This window comes from Carassius auratus, chromosome 49, assembly GCF_003368295.1.
Source record: "Carassius auratus strain Wakin chromosome 49, ASM336829v1, whole genome shotgun sequence".
Taxonomy (NCBI): domain Eukaryota; kingdom Metazoa; phylum Chordata; class Actinopteri; order Cypriniformes; family Cyprinidae; genus Carassius; species Carassius auratus.
The window spans coordinates 2337319-2355603 of NC_039291.1; the positions used below are offsets into that span (position 1 = coordinate 2337319).

General features: G+C 39.3%; 1 protein-coding gene across 1 annotated transcript in view; it reads left to right on the top strand.

The window, feature by feature from the left end:
* The first annotated feature begins 1178 nt into the window (after positions 1 to 1178).
* LOC113066033 (phosphatidylinositol 3,4,5-trisphosphate-dependent Rac exchanger 2 protein-like) overlaps positions 1179 to 18285 on the top strand; it is a 103721-nt gene continuing 86614 nt past the window's right edge. The window contains exon 1 of the mRNA XM_026237612.1: positions 1179 to 1781. Coding sequence (XP_026093397.1) covers positions 1644 to 1781 — 138 coding nt within the window. The 5' untranslated portion in view covers positions 1179 to 1643. The remainder of the gene's footprint in view (positions 1782 to 18285) is intronic.

Here is an 18285-nt window from a genome sequence, read left to right on the forward strand (position 1 = left end):
CAGTGTCTGATAGTAATAAAGAAGTGTCACATCTCACTCCTTCAGTTCGGATGCTACACCCCATGTCTTCATAAACTAAACATGTCTGAGTTCATGTCATAACATTTTAATTCAGGCTAGTAGGTGGTCTCTAATTTGACCACAGCTCCAGGGGATATTGTGCTCAGTGAGTCAATAACTGGGAGATATTATATATTTGTCTCGGCTGATCAAATTTTATTGAGCTATTTCAATTTGGCAGACACTGCACAGGGCAAACACTCGGTCCGCAGAGGGAAGTAAGCAGACCGGTGCTGAGAACACAAGAGCACAGGCCACGTTTCAGAGACCTCCTTGCTTGAGAGTCAAATATTGTCCTGCTGAGCTGAGCAGAAAGGGCACAGCTGAGAAATAAAAAAGGTTTGGCAGGGAAACTCTATCATAAAAATAATACATGTAATTTAGATTAATGGAACTGAATATATATTGGTATTGTCAATTTGGCAGCAGAATAATTAGGTTGTTTCTGCAATATTTAATACAATTTTTTTACTTAAATATAACCAATTCATTAAAACAAATTGACAAAACCTTTCTAGAAATTTTAGGGGTTTTCTTGCATTCAATAACAAGAAAAGCATGGGATTAGTTGTTTTTTGTCGGATATAAAAATGGTGCAGAAACAATTTACACTTGGAAGTTAAGTAAATTTAATTATTACAAAGAAAAGGCATTGAATCAAACATGAAATTTTGAAGTAGAAAATTGTTAATTTCTACACAGCACAATAACTTATTCATTACACTGTAGGCTAAATTTTTATCTAACCAAATGGGAACATATAAGTTCTGATGATGCTCATAAAGATTCTTTCTTCTTCACTCTTTTTAACGCTTTAATGATTTCAGGGAAAGCAGAGACGGATTCATTAATGCACGCCATGTAAGACACTTTAATGGCTTATGCTAATGTAAAAAAAAAAAAAAAGAAGAAGAAAGAACTCTATTTCTTTACTTTTGTACTGAAAAAAAATCATAATTAAACACAAAATGTATTAGCTAATGTATTAGGCTACGTATACAGTTTCCCAGTATATATTTAGTATACTACCAGACGAAAAACAAACAAATAAAATACAAAATACAACTGAATAATCTGTGAGGTATTTTTAAACTTTCCTCCCCATTACATCATTACACTTTATTACATAACTAACATAACTCTACTCTTTACTCCCATTCAGCTTTTCAAAGTAATGTAACTAACACAGGAGTCTGGGAAAGGCTTGCATTGTAATTACCCCCAATGTCATCAACATTTCCCCACTGTGCTGGCACGAATTCCCAGCCGTTTATTTCCTGTCCTTTTCATGCTGGAGGGAGGCTGGATTTGGGACGCAGGTCTTTGGGAGTCCCATGGAGCAAAGTTTTTGACCGATGTCCAGAAGCCATAACTACACTTTTTTCTCAGGCGTGTACAGTAGTGCTGAACTTTGATGCTGCTTCTGAATGCAGCCGGTTCGTAGATTGTTTGTAAATTGTGTTCGTGCGTTCTTGGTGACTTTGTCCGCTGCTTTCCCCATCATGTTTCAATCCTCCAGCCGGAGTCAGTTCGTTTAAACTTATGCTCTTGCAACGTTGAAGACTCTTAAGAAGACCATTGAAATGACTGAGGAGAGCAAAGCCGACCACGCTGCCCAAAGTGGGAAAGATTTAGAGAAACAGCTCCGTTTGCGAGTTTGTGTTTTGAACGAACTTCTGAAGACCGAACGGGATTATATTGGGACGCTGGAGTTTCTCTCGGTGAGTGCGACTTGGGTAAAAAGTGTGTGTGTGTGTGTGTGTGTGGATAATATCATATATTTTTAGCCCAGGTAGCTCCAGAAGCATTTCCTATCGATACGGCTGGCCACGCGACAAAGTAGAACGAACGTAGGATGTAAACGCGCACATCTTTAAGTTTCTTTAGGGTCACTTCTCGCTGAACGCTGTTGATATGGTTAACACCATCATGTTATCGTTTAAAATAATTTAAATCCCGGTTTAAACATTTGAATGCTTACTTGCAAAACTATGTGCGTTTAAGTGGAAAATTCGCATCCTGGGCGCGTTCTATTTTGTCGTCGCGTCGCTCGCTTGCGGTGCAGATGGGATGTAGTAAACGCGTCTGTTTAGTAGGCTATGTTTACAGTGAATCAGCAGCATCAGAGGTCTTGCGGTGAACCTCAAAACGAGTAATTTGTCTCAATTTAATCGGTGCTTTTTGTTTTTCCCCTCTTTTTTTGTCTGCATTGGAGAGATTCTCTCCAGTTCCTGTTGAGAACACAGTCAGTGTTTGGATTAACAGAGAAAACGTTCACTGCTCAGAGGTTTTATAGCTCAGGAGACTAATGCTCAGTTGCTTTTTTGTAGCCTACATATCAGTTTCGCCTCAGATGTTTCTTCTAAAATGAAAATCGACACAAATGAGACACAACCAAGATGTCTGTTAAAGGCCGTTTAATCGAGAAAGCATCTACTGTGTACAAACATCTGATAGACGTCTCTAAGATGTCAGTTTTTTCATACATTCTAAATCAACATCATTAGACAAAACGACCATTTGACATCTGATACAAAACGTCCTATAGATGTATGGCAGATGAGCAAACATTCTTAAAAATATGTCAAATAGACGTCTCCATGATGTACGAGTGCTATCAGGGAAATGTTCACATATATTGTGGACAGCACTGACTTCTCTTGAGTTTTGATTGCGTAACTGAGACATTATTGAGAACTCTTTCTGAAACTTGAAAACGAGATTGCAGAGATTAAGGTCTTTTTCTCAGGAGAAACATCTGAGAAGTCGAAGACTTGAGTAGAAGTCTCCACTGAGGAGTCCCAACTGAGATATGCAGCACTGACTGAATCTTGCAGATGAAAATGACAATAACATTACATTTTTTATTTAGATCTTAAACAGAAAAATGTAAACATTATGCATGATTATAATCTCCATACTGGATGTCTTTAGCATGGATACATCTGTCCATGATTTGCTCAGGCTCAGTGAGCAGAGTAGGTAAATGCTTTTGAGTCTGAGCCAAGAACTGAGGCAAAGCAGGTGGACCGAAAGTGAAAACCTCAGACTGGCGCACTGTGGGACTGTACCAACTAATATAATTTCTGCCTCTACTGGAGGAACGGAATACTGTAAGCCCCTGCAGCCTGACAGGGGAATTGAAGACTGGAAGGAAAGGAAATGTTTTGTGTGTGTGTGCTTGTGTGTAATGCATAGTTTATGCAAGATTATTTGAATAAGGAAATTGGTGGCTAATCACTTATTCATGTTTAAAGTTTGAAGCTAGATATTTCTCTAAAACTGAAGAAAGCAAAGAAAGCTGCGTTTTCAAAAGTCTGAAATGATTCAAGTTTAACCATTAGATGAAACATCCTTGTGATTGATATGTAGCAGTGACCTGTGTTTCCCACCCTTCATGCACATTCACATGCTTACATTCACAAGTGGTTTTCAAATTCATTCAGACTAAATGAAATCTCTCTGTTCAGACCATTTCGATCCAATTAAATAAACCATTAGCCTGTGGAGATCGTATAGAATAATTCCAACCAAACATTTCAGTTTGTTTTATTGCTAGCAGTAAAACATGATTTCTTCAGAGGGGATAAAGTTCTTCTTTTGATGATGAAAGCTTGTCGTTGTACCCCTGAGTGTGATTGGGAGGTAAGGAAGAACCTTTATCAAGTCGCTGGGAAATATCACTCACATGCTCTCAAGGATCAAAGCCTCCACAGGTGCAATTGCAGGTCTGTGACTGGTCACTTTTAACCAATCATCTTGCTTAGAAATGCCCATGTGGCTTAACTTGAATTCCTCAATGTCTAGACCAAAAAAACAAAAACAAAAAGGGGGCAGTGTTTGGTAGGCTAAACGAAGCCTGTGCAGAATTGAAGTTAGATGATAACAACAGACCGTGGTAGAGGACAATGGCTGTTGGGGGTGGTGTTTCATGGCCTGGAGGGCCCAGCAGACTGGTGCCATGCTGAACAGAGGGCATTTTGTGTTTGTGAGAATTAGATGAAGGGGGTTGCTTCCAGACAATAAGGCTCCCCGGTGGAACTGGCACTGTGACGTAAGAGCCCGGGTTCTTTGCCCTCGGTTGTACAGTACATTTCCTGGTGGAGGAATTCCGAAGAGGTTAGAAGAACTTAGGAAACAATGGTGGATAAGTTGCCTTGTTTGAATTTCAGGGGAGATTTGACTACATCAGATTAGTTAAACCCACTATATCCATCATGATTGGTTTGTTCTTGGAGAGGAATTGCTCTTAAAAGTTGTTGTTGAGTTGGTATTTAGTGTAAAATGCCAGCTGCGCTAATGACAGTTACTTGGCATGCTATGCAATTGTGTATGGCTATCAGAAATGAGCCAAAAACAGTGTCTGGCAATTTACATGAGATGGAGGAAGTATCTTAAAAGATCTTTACTGAGATATCCCTAGAATGGCTTATGTAACAGTTTGATATAGATCTGATAATGGGAGGTTTCAGATAATCATGTTTATATTTGTTAACTAGAGGCTAAGAATGATGATCCTCGGTAAGGGTTTTTTTTCTCACTGTATATGCCATTGAGCTTATTGTATAAGTCACTCAAACAACTGAGCAGTACAACTGACCAGCATGAGTATTCATCAGTACTTGTAGAGTGAATCCAACAGGAGTGAACAGGGGGAAAGCTTTTATGTCCTCCTTCAGTTGGAAAACAGCCGTGTTGGTGCATAATGTGTTCTCTGGAGTCTTAGCTCTGGATTAAGTGGTCCCTCTGCAGCGTTTTTCTTTCACAATACCCTGTGGGTTCGGAGGAATTGACCACCCAATGTACTTTTTTAATGCTTAATAATAAAACTTCCAAAAGGGATTTTGCACCACAAACTGCAATTGCTTTCATTTTGCTTTTGGGGTAAACACAAGTTTTAAAAGTACCCATAGACATTTCTTGGTCTATTTACAAATTTGTTTGAAGATTATGTGGTACAGTTTTCAAAGTTACTTGACAATGTAGGATTCTGTTTGAATCATTAGAACAAAAATAGCGGGGCAGCTTACCCACACACACAAATTGAACACAGAGTTGACTTAAATAATAAACCAGTGCCTATGTGTAAGTCTTTTTCTGATCTGAGAACTAGTAAAGTCTCTAAAACACATTTGAGATACATTCGATCACTTAGAAGGTGTCAGGGTTTGGCAAGGGAGGAACTCAAGTGCAGACAGGAATCGGGTTACACAGAGGATTTATTATATACAAAAGGGGAAAAACAAAACCCACGAGGGGGAAAACAAGGGCTAGGGTAGACACTAAATAATTCTACAAAACACAATAAACAAGGTAAACAAAGACTCTGAACTCTAGCTACTAACAAACACTCACTGCAAGACAAAAGACTTCTTAGAGGGGTTTCAAGGACAAGATATCTCAGAAGGCTGACAGGTAGGAACACATAAGTTGAACAATTTGAGGAAACAATGAACCGACGAAAGACAGAGCACACTGGGAGATCTAAATAGGGGAACTAATCAAGACACGACAGGTGGCACAGATAGGACAATCACGACAAGACTAGGATAACAAGGGGGGCGGGGCAAGGGAATGAGACAACACAAGCACATGGCCCAAACACAAGGCCATGCGCTTGTACACAAAACACGGGTCTGCCATGATCCTGCCTCAAGACTAGGAAAAATCAAGGACACGAGGGCAGAATCATGACAGAAGGTGGTTTAAGATGCATACAAATTGTGACCTGGCCAAGTGTAAATTGATCTTGTTGTTCAGACAACTTACAGTCTTTTCAAACATATTCAACTGTTCCACATAACATCAAAACACTTGGCATACCTTAGCAATTGCCAAGCAAAGCCTTGGATTCTTGTACATTTTTTATTCTTGCTTGATTATAATCTATTTTATTTTTCTAATTAAGTTTACTTTTGAGTTTTTTCTAACTCCATTGCTATGCTTAAATTGCTTCGTTGTCCATTTTCTCTTGTTCTGTTTATTTACAGTCAGTCTGAGGCCTGTTGATTTGTTGGTGTCATGTGACCAGCACTGATTGGGGTGGGGGGGGTGGGGTATATAATTTCCCAGCCAGGCAGTGAACCCTCCAACCCCATCCCTCAGGGTCACAGTTCTCCATCCTCAACTGCTTCCTCTTTGTATCCTGGTTTATCTATCTGTTGCTCTGGAAACATGGGGGCTTCATTATCACATCCTCTTCGCCCATTTCTCACTGCTGAAAACTCAACATATTTAGCTGAACTAGAGTGTAAATGGGTGAAGGTCAACCTAAAGATTGATTTTAAGTTGAGAAAAAACTGTTTGAGATATGACTTTGTTGAGATGAGGAAAATAAGGTTGATTGTTCTCACTAAAACCAGGGTTATGGTGAGTGGTACCCCGTGGGGTCTTCTGCCATCCGCCTCAAGGTTGTGCATGTTGTGGCTTCACAAATGCTTTGCTGCATACCTCGGTTGTAACGAGTGGTTATTTCAAAGTTGCTCTTCTATCAGCTTGAATCAGTCGGCCCATTCTCCTCTGACCTCTAGCATCAACAAGGCATTTTCGCCCACAGGACTGCCACATACTGGATGTTTTTCCCTTTTCACCACCATTCTTTGTAAACCCTAAAAATGGTTGTGCGTGAAAATCCCAGTAACTGAGCAGATTGTGAAATACTCAGACCGGCCCGTCTGGCACCAACAACCATGCCACCCTCAAAATTGCTTAAATCACCTTTCTTTCCCATTCTGACATTCAGTTTGGAGTTCAGGAGATTGTCTTGACCAGGAACACACCCCTGAATGCATTGAAGCAACTGCCATGTGGCTGATTAGATAATTGCATTAATGAGAAATTGAACAGGTGTTCCTTATAATCCTTTAGGTGAGTGTAGGTTGACACTTTTGAGTCTCAAAATGTATTTTCTTTTAAACACTTTGGTTTGAGTCTCAAAACATTTTGCTCTTGAAACTTTTTTGTTGAGTCACTGACTCGTAAAAACATTTGATTTGGCAAAAAGTTACTTGGCAAAATGTTTTACGTTCACTTTTACTTGAGATTTTTTATATATATTTTATTTTGCACAGATGTCAGAAAGTTTGCTTGCAAAAAACCTCAAAGGGTGGGGTCAGCTATCACTGATGACTGATAGATGCTTTTTTATATATTGTTTCCACTGGAATGACAGTGCTTGTTAGTTATGTATGTGAGTTATTAAGGTGGCAAAAAGATAAGGGATATAAGAGGATAAAACAATTAATCCTTATTTAAGTATTTAAGGCGTTAAGTAGGCTTGTGGACCTCATCCAAAAGAAAAGTGGTAACTGTTTGCGAAACTATCTATCTTGGATCTACAATAAAAGCACAAAAATTACTCCATACATGTTGGGTTTAAAGCCCTGGAAGCATAATAAGAGAATAATTGGAGTGCGGACATGGTTGACTCAGCCATCACTGTCACCTTTGGCCTTTGTCAGCCAATCAAAAGCTAGCATGTCTTTCTTTCTCACTTTAATACGCTTTCTGTCAATGTCTCTTGCCAATCTTTACAGCCTTTACCACCTGCATATGTTCCATCCATTATGTCCCAATACTTAGTTTACACAGAGCTGCATTTTCCCCTTGATTAAATAGAGGATCATTAAGATTCCAATCTTTCTAATGAGTTCTGCTTTCTTTTTCCACTGTAAGGTCATAGGAGTTCTCATGTGCCGCAGACAGACCTTTCTTTATCTTATCCTCTCTTTTTAAGCAGTGTGCTTAACTAGCTTCCCGAGGCTCAGGGCAGGTCACCTCATTCCAAATGCACAGCACGATTGCAAAATGTGTCAGCCATTTTTCTATTCTAGTGACAGTCCAATTCATGGAAGAGAACAGAGTCTTTGTGCCCCTGAGGGAATTTAGAGGTGAGGTTCAGCGTTCAGTCTGAATTTACATGATAGGGCTTAAGAACAAGGAAGTTGTCGCTGGTAGGGAGGAATTATGTTGGGGTCCTGTGGTTGTTTGTTTCCATGATGGATAGGAAGCGTCTAATCACCTGTGAAAGCCCTCCATCATTGGGTCTCAGTTAAATCTACATTGGTTGTCTGAGGTGATTTCGTTTATGGCCCTTCTCTTAATTTCTCTTAACTCTCAACATCCTAAAAATGTTTTATCTCATCGTTTTGCATCTGGGGAGCAATTGTTATAGTCCCCCCCGGACCAATACAGTAACAAAATGAATATAAAGTGAACAAAATAAATATAAAGTGAATGTTCTGCAATGGCCTTTTTGTGTGATTTTGAAATTGTTTTACACATGGAGCCATCCGTGTCCTGTTACATTGGTGTGCAGTCTTGTGTGTCATGTTTGTGAGTGCACAGGGGGTTAAGAGGGGCTCTGGCCGGTGAGTTCTTTCAGTTTTTGTGTCAGTGTGAGCAGGATTTCCTTCCTTCCTGCCCCTCCTCTCCTTTAACATTGTGCTCTGCTTCCCCTGTACATACAGCTGGCTGTGGAGGCACATGGGCCGCTCCACACGTCTAGAGTCTATGCCAGGGCATCTGTCTCAGATCAGGCTCTGGAAGACAGCAGCTGAATAAGAAACCATTTTTCAGATGTTTTTTAGTAATGTTTTTAGAATAAAGCATGGGTCATCATACTCTCGTGTAGCCAGACCTTCAAACTGATGGCTAAAGGTTTGGAATCCATGGCAGCTTTCTTTGGCAAAGGCCTACCCGTGAGGCCATTTGACTGACATGTCAAACAACCAATCACATTTATTTTTTTTCAGCGGCACATTTCGGGGCGTGGAAATGCTGAGGTGTGTGTAAAACTCTCTGACATATTTTAAGGATTTTGTGCCACGAACTTTTAATATTTTACATACTTTTGAGAATCCAGTGTTTAGTTGATCCTGATAAATGCTCATTGTCACAGTTGTAAACATGACGCTTTCTTCTTTCGTGAGGGGATTTGTTGTCATGGCATCTTTGTTTCCAGGTGGAACATTAAAGAACGCGACAAACATATCTCCCAGAAATTCTGAATAATTCAACCAATCCGATGAAAACTTCGAAACTCCTGAAGTGTTTACCCGTAATGTTTTAACGTAACGTGCTTACCTGGTGCATTAAAAATGTACTAAATTGGATTTTAACATCATTTTTAAAAGTATACTAGAAGTACGTTGATAATAAATGCTAAGTTACGGTTTTAAGAAATATGTTAAAACACAACTATTATTGGTGCCATTTTTTAAAACATAATTATTGTAATGATCTTAATTAATATATTTTATATATACTGTACAAGAATGTAGTAAAAATATACAGCTTTTAGTGGTTTTAAAGTATATGTATCTTATGTATGTAGACCTATGCTACAATATATTTAAAATATTTGTCATTATGTCATGAATGTGTTTCAGCATTTTTTTTTTTGAAAAAAAAGGAAGATATCTTGCAAAAATTTTTTACATTATAATATATATTCTATAAATTATATGAATTCACTCGCACATAAATATATTAAAGTTAGGTCTTTAAAATATGCAATTGCATTTTTACTTTGTACTTATAACTTATAATGTAATATAAATATAATTTTGTCAACTTAGTAATAAGCATACTTAAAATCAATATGTTGTTGGTTTTTACTTGTATGTAATCATGAAACAATCTAGGCATCTTGTAATACAGTTCAAATACATTTAAATTTCACTTTTAAATACTTTTCATGATGCATTCATTGTAATAGGCTATTAACCGTACTATCCACAAGCATTTCAACATCGTATTATTTTAAGTGCATAAATTATTTTTCCAAAGATACGCTTAATATCCCTATTTGCTTACTTGTTTATATTCCTAAATTTAAACAATCTCAACCTACCGCGTGATACACAAAAACAAACTTTTGTGGAAGATCGGGCGTGCTTGCGTAACGAGTTACAAAACCTGATTGGTTCTTGAGCATGTCTGAGCTTCCGTTTACAAGTTCTGATGTGCGTGTGTATGTGCATCGATAGATGTGAATACAAGTCTAAATTAAAACTGTTAAGTTGTATAGAGCAATTGTGTCTCTTCAGAGGACTTGGAAGAAACCACACGATTCATATGGATTATTTGATGAATTGTTCAATTAACTTTTTGAAACGTGAACATTTTTGGTGATGTTAAGTGGAGGGACAAGTCACTGCTCATTGGGTGAACTGTTAAAGTAAATAGAACATACATTTTCCTAGCTTCTTAAAGCGTTTATGTGTATAGATTTGGAACCTCAGTGTTTTGTGACTCTAGGTAAACATTTCTTTTCTGTTACTTGCCTTATTTTAAGCGCAGCAGCTAGATTCAATTTGTCCAATGGGAGCCAAGCTTTTAATATCGGCTTTGCAGGTAATAGACCAATCACTCTGCCATGTGTTGTTCAGATGGTAGCATGTTTTTAGCAGAAATCATCCCAGGTTCGCTATGTTTTATTTTCCCGACTAGAAATTCAGGTGAGCTCCCGCCTCCCGTGAACAGCTAAATACAGTATACAGTAGGTGCTTAAAAGGTGCGTCTGCTAAGTCGAAGCAGACACGGACAGATATTGACCACAGAAACTCCTCTTCAGTGGTAAGTTCTATTTGTTGAACTAACTTTGAGCTCACTTCTGAGTTTTTCCTAGGTGGATAATGCTAGTGTGCATTTGCTAAAATTAGTTAACACAGGAAATGCTAATGTTAACAGCTGTAACACTTGTAACATGACACTTACTTGCTAGTTATCTAGCAACTATAGCCACTGGATATATGGTTCCTTGAAGTCTAAGTAGTAGAATTAGTTTGTCATTTGACCTAATTGTGTAAGTAATTGAGAATTTTTGTTTTAAAAACAACACATTATTACAACCATACAATTACTTTGTCTAGAGCTGTCTAGCCAAATAGAGCAGTGCTTTTTGATTTGTGATTTTGTTTAGTTTTGACAACTTTGTTGCCTGTTTGAAGGAGGGTAAAAAATATGCAATGAAACTGCTATGACTGAGAAGGTTTTGATTATATTACCCACCAGGTACATTGAAATGTCATTGTTAAAAAGAAAACACATCACTAATCATCATTTGTCTTTATGTAGTTTCTTCTTTCTTTCTTTCTTTTAGATCAGTTGCTGTTGCAATAGAAGGCAAATTAAAATCAGATCAAAGAGGCGAGCAGAGAAGTAATTGGGAATTATGTTTTGATTTCATATTAATTATGAAGGAGAATTCTCAGTGTATAGACCCTGATTTGGAGAGTTTATCTGCCTTTAGATCCTCACGGGTGCGGAACAAAGGTGTTCTTATTGATCAGCCTTTAAAATTTGGCAAACACAGCTCCTCTGTAGCTTCTGTCAGCCATGTCTATTGTCTAAAATCAAAGACTCTCTCACTCTCAATCACAGAAATGGCTGTTCATTAATTTGTTACATTTCGGCTATATTACTGCAACACTTTATATTGTGGTATATCTAAGTCGCCTTCAGCTAGTCCAAAATGCTGTGGGCAGACTGTCATAAACATGAACATGTCACTCCTATCCTCAGATCTCTCCACTGGTTGCCAGTTCACCAGAGAACCGACTTTATCATTCAAACTCAAAAAAAAGGGAAAGGGATTCTCCACTTGAAGAAGACTATGAAGATGGTGAATTTTAAAATGTTTCTTTGGTTCAGTTATTAGCAGGTTTAACTTGAGTTTATAAAAAATGCACTGTGTTTTATGGTTTTTCAGTAATATCTTTATTTGTGTGCAGAAAATTGCATTGTGATAATTTTTTTATTCAGTGATGGAATATTCATAGTGTACATTCCAGTAATACAATTGTAAAAGAAATGGGTAACACTTTATTTTAAGAAATCCTTGTTACAAATGTTACATGTAATTTCTATCATAATAAAAATTAATTATGCATCATTACATGCAGGTAACCCTAGGCCAAACCCTAATCCTAGCCCAACCGTAAGTACATGTAGTTATTTAATATTACTCAGTACTTAAATGCATAATTACAATGTTACAAGGACACCTTAAAATAAAATAACTAAGAAATGTTCTACAAATTGTAGTTCTGTTATAGCATCCCACTGATATTTAGTTTGTATATGCTGCTCTACTTTTAATATAGTCAGGGAATGTATTTTTGCCATGTACACAAGATATAGTTTATTAAAGTTTTGTGTAAGTGTGTTCATGTGTGTCAATTGTATGAATTTTGTACTTTTTAATATACCATTTTAGAATGCTAAAATAGCTTTATAACAAACTAATAGTAATGCATTTCTAACGAGCTGATATGCTCCTGAAGAATTTTAAAGTGAGGCTCAAAATACAACTGTGCTTCAAGAAGTATAAGAGTGCATTTTAAATAATATACAGTTAAATTACACTAAAGATGCTTGAAGTTGTTCCATTTTAACAACTAAATTGAAATATACTGCAATTATTTTAAAGTTCATCTTAAAGAGCACTTAACGTACGTAAAGTTGTTGCAAAATAAAACATTATGCATGCAACACACGAACTCGGGAACAGAAAATCAACAAGAGATACATGTATGGTATAGATGGCTGGAATTAGATTGGTTTTCTCAGTGCAAACAGTGGGGTGACAAGGATGGAGGAATTGTTGCACATATCTCAGGAGAGAAGTAGACTTGGAAGAAAAAAAAAACTACCTCTGGAGAATGCTGGAGAAACACAGGAGTCTAGGAGGTTCATGCTAACAAAGAGGTAGATAAAGGCAAGTTAGAGGAGTCGATGCAGGTAACTTGGAACAGGGAGATTTCCGCTGTGCAGCTACGAGATCGGACAAATTAAAGGGAGGTGTGCTTTTGTGGTGGTGAGTGAGATCAGGTGCTGGTGATTAATGCTTTATAATAATTAATGGGGGGGGGGGGGGCAGGAACAGGGTGGAGTAGAGGACCTCCAGGGCATATCTGGAGATTCGGGAGGCCATGGCGGATCTGCCTCAGAGTCCCTTGCTCCAACCCCCACTAGGCCTCTATGGCTAGATCTCTACTGTAGTTTAAAAAAAACAAATTTCGAAGGTGAAAATTAATATTCGAATAAAAAAAACGTCCGCGGTAGTAGAGGCATGGTTGTCTGCTTTGCGAGTGGGGGACAGGTCACAGGAGTCGCACTGTCTGGCACAGCATCATTGCTGTAAGTTGACCCATCTTCATGGGAGACCGCATCATGCGACTGCAGCAGAGAAAGTGAGGTAAAAATTGTTGACCCGCGATATAAAGTTTTATGCAAGCTATTTAAGATACAGTTAGCATACCATTTGACCATTAGCAACATGAGGTCACATCTCAAAAATGTGCACCCAAATGAGCATGGCATAATGTGTGGAACTCCAGCTAAACAGTCACGTCTTGACACTTAACGTTACTTTGCATCGCCCACCACAAGCTCTTTGTATGCAACACGACAAGAGGCCATTTGGTCATTTGGTTCATTTGTAAGGACATGAGACAGATCAGTATCGCGGATGGGGCAGGCTTCGGGGAGTTCTGTCAAGCAATGGATCCGAGGTTTGATTATTTATCGTTTCATGTCAAGGAAAAGTTCCATGTTTACCACAGCACCGCTCGCTCGGAGCAATGTCAGCTCTATATGCAAAACTTCAATTAATATTAATAATATTTGTTTCAATCACTGAATAAAGCCTGCTATATTTGAGACAACAGTCGCGACCTTAAATTGCTTGCACAAAACTCTTGATCAGCACTCAAAATGTGTTTGTTCATTTAAACCGTTATGCGCAGAGAACATGAGGATGATAGAGCATAAGGTCTGCAGTCTTGGACATTAGTTGAGTTCCTTGTTTTTGTGTAGGTAATACATTGTCAAATATGTTTAAACTTAAATGGGGCGGCAGTGGCTCAGTGGTTCATGTAGGTTGTCTACAAACCGGAAGGTTGGTGGTTCAATCCCCGGCTCCACCTGACCAAGTGTTGAGGTGTCCTTGAGCAAGACACCTAACCCCAGCTGCTCCCGATAAGCTGGATGGCGCCTTGTATGGGAGACACCGCCGTCGGTGTGTGAATGTGTGTGTGAATGGGTGATTGTGAGGCAAATTGTAAAGCGCTTTGGATGGCCATGTGGTCTGTTGAAAGCGCTATATAAATGCAGTCCATTTACCATTTAAATAGACTACCTATACAAGTAGTTATGTCTCTTTGTATTATTTTGTCCTGTTATTGACGTAATGCGCGTCATTTACAACATGTGCAACCAGATGTTCGAATAGTTCGAATATTCGTGTTTTTTTTTTAGGGAATATTCGAATGTCATTTTTGAGCAATTTTGACAGCACTAGAGTGCAGTGGCAGCAGCTGTTGGGCCTCTTCTGGGCATAACAGGGGGTTCTATGCTGGGCGGAACCAGCGGATTCACAGAGGATACAGGGCTTCAGGTCAGGGAGAAGATCTGGAGGTGTCGGAAGGGCTGAAGTAAAGGAGGGAGTGGGCTCTTTGGAGTGGTATGTGGAGGGAGCTAGGTTATGGTGAGCTGGAGCACCCACATGTTTCATAAAGGGAGGATAAGGATCTTCCACATTTATGAAGAACATGGAACCATTTAAATTGAGAACATAAACTCTGCTACAGATCTGCAGCAATCTTAAGGAGTCAAACAAGAAAAAACGAGTGGGAGTGTGCTGTGGGTGATGAGCCTGATTGACTTGTGACAATGCACTTTGTATAGGATAATAATAAAAATATAAGTGCATCAATATTAGTAAAACTTAAACGTATTTCTTTTTCACCTAGGATGGCTAATTGGTTGTTCAACTGAGTGTGTGGGGGCAAGTATGAGCATCTGTGCTCTGTGGACTTCCTTGACATCACCATATTCATTTTCAGTGATTTTATCGCTGGAGGACGCCAGTTTGCTATACCGCCAGGAGCTCATAACCGTACTGCCTTCCTGATGTTATTGGTAGGCTGCGTGACTGTCCATAGCTTTTGAAAATCTTAGCACAAATGAGGTGTACTGTCTGTAAAAATAAAATGTCATTCAATTTCAACAAGGGCTCAGCAGCTTTACGTTCATGCCACAAGTCTGGATTGACAGCAGTATGTCTTGCGATGCACAATTTGTTATTTACAAAATAGCCAAGACCGCCTACTTTCTTATTGCTCACATTCACGATTCGGTCTGCATGAAATGTCCAGCAAAACCACATTGAATTAGAGCCATGTTTCTGTGACGCATATTATGTGTTTGCATTTTCCTATTTCTGAGTCATTACTGGTAACTTGATCATTTTATTAGTCAGAGACCTTCATTTCAAGCCCGTCATCATGACATAATAGTTAAGCATGTATTTTTTCCTTTTCCTTCAGCATGCGTTTGGATGAAGGCATCAGGCGTAACAGCTGGTGTTTTGTTTAGCATAATGCAAATTGTGCCACAAGTTTGCAATCCATTGTTTAGAAAAATATTCCAAATGCCAGCCAGAAGATTTTCATTTCTACATACATGTTGATGACAGTGTTTTAAGAAAAACTAAATATTTGTCACGGGTCAGTGAAGAATGAGGACAGCAAACGAAGATCCATAATTCTAAACTGACTTTACTGAGAATACTGATATGGCACAACACATAACATAAGCTAATTGACAAAGGATAGAACAGAATCAGGCCTACAAGTGCACACGGTAAATAAGGGAACAAATGCTGGGTAAACACCAAAAGATAATCGGGCCAACAATCCTAGCTATGTCCCGATTATCTTGATGGTTCTACAGATTATTTTATCAGATTTTCCCTTGGTGTGAGGTGTGTTAAGAGTGCCCGAACCTGATCGGAAGAACGTCAGAGCCATCTCGATCGCGAATCATTAATATTCAACATGTTTAATATTTACGATAAGTAATCCTGATGTGTTGGGGGAGCCCTGAGGACAAACGCAGATTATCACGTGAAATTATACAATATCCAATCAGAAAGAGAGATGATGAAAGACGGAAGCAGTCATGACCATTGCTCACCTCTAGCTCACTCTGTAACATGTTCCTGCCGTCTCCACAACTTCACCCAAACCATTTTCTTTTTTTTCCAGTGAATTTTCTGTGAAAATCATTCCAAATACTATCATTGCAATTTCTTTCTGCATATCATCTGCCAAGCTTATTCTGAATTCTACCAAGATTTTACGAGATTTCCTGTGTTCACAGTCGAGACTCTGGTTGAAAATCTGTTGGTGTGTGCTGTCTTGGTCACATCATGGCACGATACACACTATAGGAGCAAAACAGTTAAATCTAGGATTTTTTTATCCTCATATTTGTGGTCTATCACATTTTGAAAATCTTTTAAGATGTAAAAAATCTTTTGGTGTGTACCCAGCATAAGCAGAAAAAGCTGGACATGGATTAACTAATCAGACACCATGGTAACTAATGAGAGCTCATAACAGACATGACGGGAACTGAACATAATCATGACATTAGCTCCCCCTCTTGGAAGGCGTGACCTCAAGCCACAACAGTAGATGACAGATAAGAGGAAAGAGGGTGGAGGCTTAGGTGGAGGGCGTGGTGCTGGTGAAACTGGAACCTGGAGAATTTGGAAGAGACTAACAACATGGTGGAGCCGAAGGTGGGAGGAACCAGAGAGGAGCTTTGGCTGTAGGACTGGGTGACCCTCAGAAGCCGATCCACAGAGGCGGAACCAGGGTATATGGAGGAACCATCGGAGCAAAGAGGCCAACAGACCAGGGCGACATCGAAGGTGGCCCTTTTGGGCTCAAGCCCAAGGTGGAGCATCTGGTTTGCGTGACTGAAGCAGAACTGGACATTCGGCGAACCATGGCAACAATGAAGTGATTGAGGATGACGAGGAAACCAGAGGAAGGGAAAGCCCGGTGAAGCCAAAGGTCAATCAATCAATCAATCACCTTTATTTATATAGTGCTTTAAACAAAATACATTGCGTCAAAGCACTGAACAACATTCATTTGGAAAACAGTGTCTCAATAATGCAAAATTATAGTTAAAGGCAGTTCATCATTGAATTCAGTTATGTCATCTCTGTTCAGTTTAAATAGTGTCTGTGCATTTATTTGTGTGGATGGTGTGGATGGTCAAGGCACGACTGACTGAGGTTTGTCCAGATGTATGAGGGAGCCCAGAGGAGTCCTAGGGCCTCGGTGGAGCTGAAGGAATGCAGAGCCAGAGCGGAGTCGCCAAGATGGAGACATGGGCTTGGAGGGCTGAAGTGTGGCCCGGGACTTGGTGCAATACCGAGCTGGTCGAGGGAAAGCCTGGGGCGAGGCTGAGGAGCCGCACAGAGATAGCGGCGGAGGCAGAGCCAAGGAGCTGGATGACACCAGTGGGGCAGATTAATCTAGGGGACTGGCTGTAACCAGCGGAGGAGATGGGACCAGGAAATCTTACAGGGACATTGGAGGAGGAAGATCTCCAGATGGGACCGGAACCTCTAACAATCTAGACGGGACTGGTGAAGAAGACGTAGGTTTGAGGGTGGGTACTTGAGTGGGAACTTGATCTGCAAAACACAGATCTATGAGGTTCATGTCCGCGGCTTTGGTGGACTCGGTTCTTGGATGAGCCCTGTTCATGTCTCAGGCTTGCTGACTTTGAGAGAGAGGCAGCCGTTCTGGAGCATCTAGCCCAAATACTCCAGCCACCTTTGACTGTCTGGTCTGAGGAGATGACGTAATGCTGATGAGTCCATCTTTTTCGGTTATTCTGTCACGGGTCATTGAGGAAGTAGGACAGCAAACAAAGATGCATAATACTGACAATACTGATATGGTACAACACATAACATAAACTAATAACCAACGGATAGAACAAAATCAGTCCTATAATTGCACACATGGTAAACTAGGGAACTAAGCAGGAACAGCTGGACAAGGATTAACTAATCAGAAACCATGGTGACTAATGAGAGCTCATAACAGACATGACAGGAACTAAATGTAATGGTGACAACATTACAGACTAGTTGAGTTTGAAAGTATGTATAATTAGGCTGGTTTTGGATTCAACCAGCCTTCATCAGACAAGTTTATAAAGAGGTGTCATCAACATGCTAATTAAAGAAACAGATGAAAATCTGAATATATAAAATAAATATAAATAATAAACATGTTGTTGTATGATTTTGAAGTTTTGAAAGAAGTCTCTCATGCTCACCTCTTACGCTCATCCTTTACAAATATAGTAAAATACAGTAAAAGCAGCAAAATTGTGAAATTATTACATTTT